Below are 2,317 nucleotides of genomic sequence, written 5' to 3'. Positions count from 1 at the left end.
TGAATAATAGCTTCTATGTTGCTGCTTGTTGAATATGAGTATATAATACAGTTTTGTTACATGGTTGCATAACAAATAGTAGCTGTTACAATTATTTGATAAGGACTTGCGATCTCCAGCTGAGAATTGCTAAACTTTGAACCAGCAACATATCTATCTATTTGTGATTGAATACAGTTGACGTGGCCATGAAAAGTGTCCTTAGATTTCACAGGCATCAGACTGGCCGAAGATGGCATATCGGTTATTTGAGACTGTGTCGTATACAGCGTCCCTCATGAACCTGGAAGAGAGACAATGAGAGCAGGTGCATAACATAATGTATGAGCTAATGACCAGAATCCGGTTAAAGTCTAAAGAGCCAAGTTGCATAAAACTTGGCAAATAACTATACTTAATTGATCCAAAATGATCAGAAGCTTACAAAGGTACGAGCTGAATAAAAAGGGCCAGTTGAGGGAAAGGCATGTCTAAATATTCCATGATCTTGATCACTGCTTCTGATTTAATGTATGACCTGGTGAGTTACAGTGGAAACTGGTGAGACCATAGAGGTGGGGAATCAAAACAAGGCAATGAAAAAGCTTCTGTGAGAAGAGTCTCACCCATCTTTCTCAACAAGCACCACACTTGAAATGTCATCAGGTGACCGATCAGATCTCTGCAACAGTTTCCTACCTGACTCGCTTTGAAGTGCCTCATACCTGATCTTCCTGTTCAAAATAATGCCACCTCAGTACCCTCTAGTGATTTTTTTTTGTCCGCATTATCATGAATTCATGATTCCTGTCAAATAGTATGTTAATAGGGAACACAATGCACCTATAACATTAATGATCCAAATTCAAACTCCTAAAAAAGGAGAAGCAAAATCCAAGTTAACCAGAACCTCCATTCTTTTCCACAGTAATTATACAGGATGCTTTTTGGCTACCAGTAACACAATTAAAGGACCCAGTTAGCTATGAGAAAGTCATATAATCAACAAGTACAATCCAAATTATGATTGCTTTTGAATTCACAAGTCATGATGCAAAAGGCTTCAACAAACACTAACCTTTTGTGATCGTTATCGCGCACAAACTTTACTCCACCATTGCATAAATTGCACACACCTAGGTCAACAAAAGGATTGATTGTTTAGAAACTCTGAGATCTCATAGACTAAACTAAAAACTACCTCCCACACTTTCCTGCTTAGCCTACTTACTCTCTGCTATTTATAGCATCCAAAATTTCTAAAAATGAAGATGAAACACTGCAAAAGCAGGGTAGAATCATGGTTGTCAGGCTAGAAAGCAGAAGCCGGAAATGATACAGAAAGGAAGCAAGGTATTTTAAAATTTATAGGGAGCGAAAAGCCAGAAATAAAAAAGAAAATAATATGAGAATTGAAATGAAACACAAATAAAAATAACTATTTTTAAATTTCATGATCTTTTCATAAGAACTATTTTTTTGTCAAAATCTAAAAATGGTTACCAATTTAGAAAAAGCACATGAGAAGTGAGTAAAAAGCGAGAGAGAAAGCACATATATAAGAACATGAACGAAGGGTGTGAAAAGTATAAAAAAAGCGTGGGAGAATCAAGTTTCCCATCAAGTTTTGGAAGTGAGAATGCGTTTCTGAAATGAGTTTCCAAAAAAGTGTGCTTCACACCTAGAAGCTTTTGGTAACTCAAGTACAACAGTTAAATCAGCAATAGAGATATGTATCACCATATAGCACAGAAAACATCTCAGAAAGAACAAATTCTAATATAAGTGTTGGTTTTTCACATGATTTAGCAGCTGAATGTACGCTCTAGTTTATTATGCGGGGCAATTGCTAATCAAACAAGTGCCAGAAAATAAAAAAAGAAGAAGACAACGGTACAAGGCAAATTTGTAGAAGTTCATTCTTTTTGCAGCATTAAGAACCAATCAACTCCCACTTTAAATTAAGCAAACTCAAAACTCACAATTAAAAAAAAAAAAGGAAGAAAGAAAAGAACATCAAATTGGGCAACAGGATGAGAGGCCTCATTGAAGACCCATCAAAATTAAGAGCACGAGGAAGAAAGAGATGGGGAGGAAATGAAACTGGTGGTGACAACAAACGAGTACCATCGAACAACATGATGGGCCTTGAGTCGGATTCGAAGAAATGGGAGGTGGCCTCCTTCCAGTCGACGACAGCTGCTGCTGCTGCTGGTGGTGAGGATGATGATGCCCAAGCCGATACTCGCCGTTGGGGGCGGCCATTCTTTGACCATGATGCCCAACAACAGGGAAGGACGAGCCGAACAGCCATACTCTCTCTCTCTCTCTCTCTCTT

The 2,317-nt window shown here is 38.1% G+C and overlaps 1 protein-coding gene across 1 annotated transcript; it reads right to left on the bottom strand.

Moving 5' to 3' along the window:
- Positions 1 to 2,317, bottom strand: LOC149815077 (DCC family protein At1g52590, chloroplastic-like). Its single transcript, XM_089989016.1, has 5 exons — positions 2,107 to 2,317; positions 1,058 to 1,115; positions 606 to 713; positions 425 to 517; positions 1 to 283 (listed from the first exon to the last, which is right to left on the bottom strand). The coding sequence occupies exons 1-5, from the start codon at positions 2,291 to 2,293 to the stop codon at positions 202 to 204; spliced, it is 528 nt and encodes a 175-aa protein (XP_089845142.1). The 5' UTR covers positions 2,294 to 2,317; the 3' UTR covers positions 1 to 201.

Source organism: Nuphar pumila, chromosome 15, assembly GCF_984573655.1.
Source record: "Nuphar pumila chromosome 15, dmNupPumi1.hap1.1, whole genome shotgun sequence".
In the NCBI taxonomy this organism is placed as follows: Eukaryota; Viridiplantae; Streptophyta; class Magnoliopsida; order Nymphaeales; family Nymphaeaceae; genus Nuphar; species Nuphar pumila.
The sequence above is the reverse complement of the archived record's forward strand: the minus strand, read 5'-3'. Positions and strand labels throughout refer to the sequence as shown.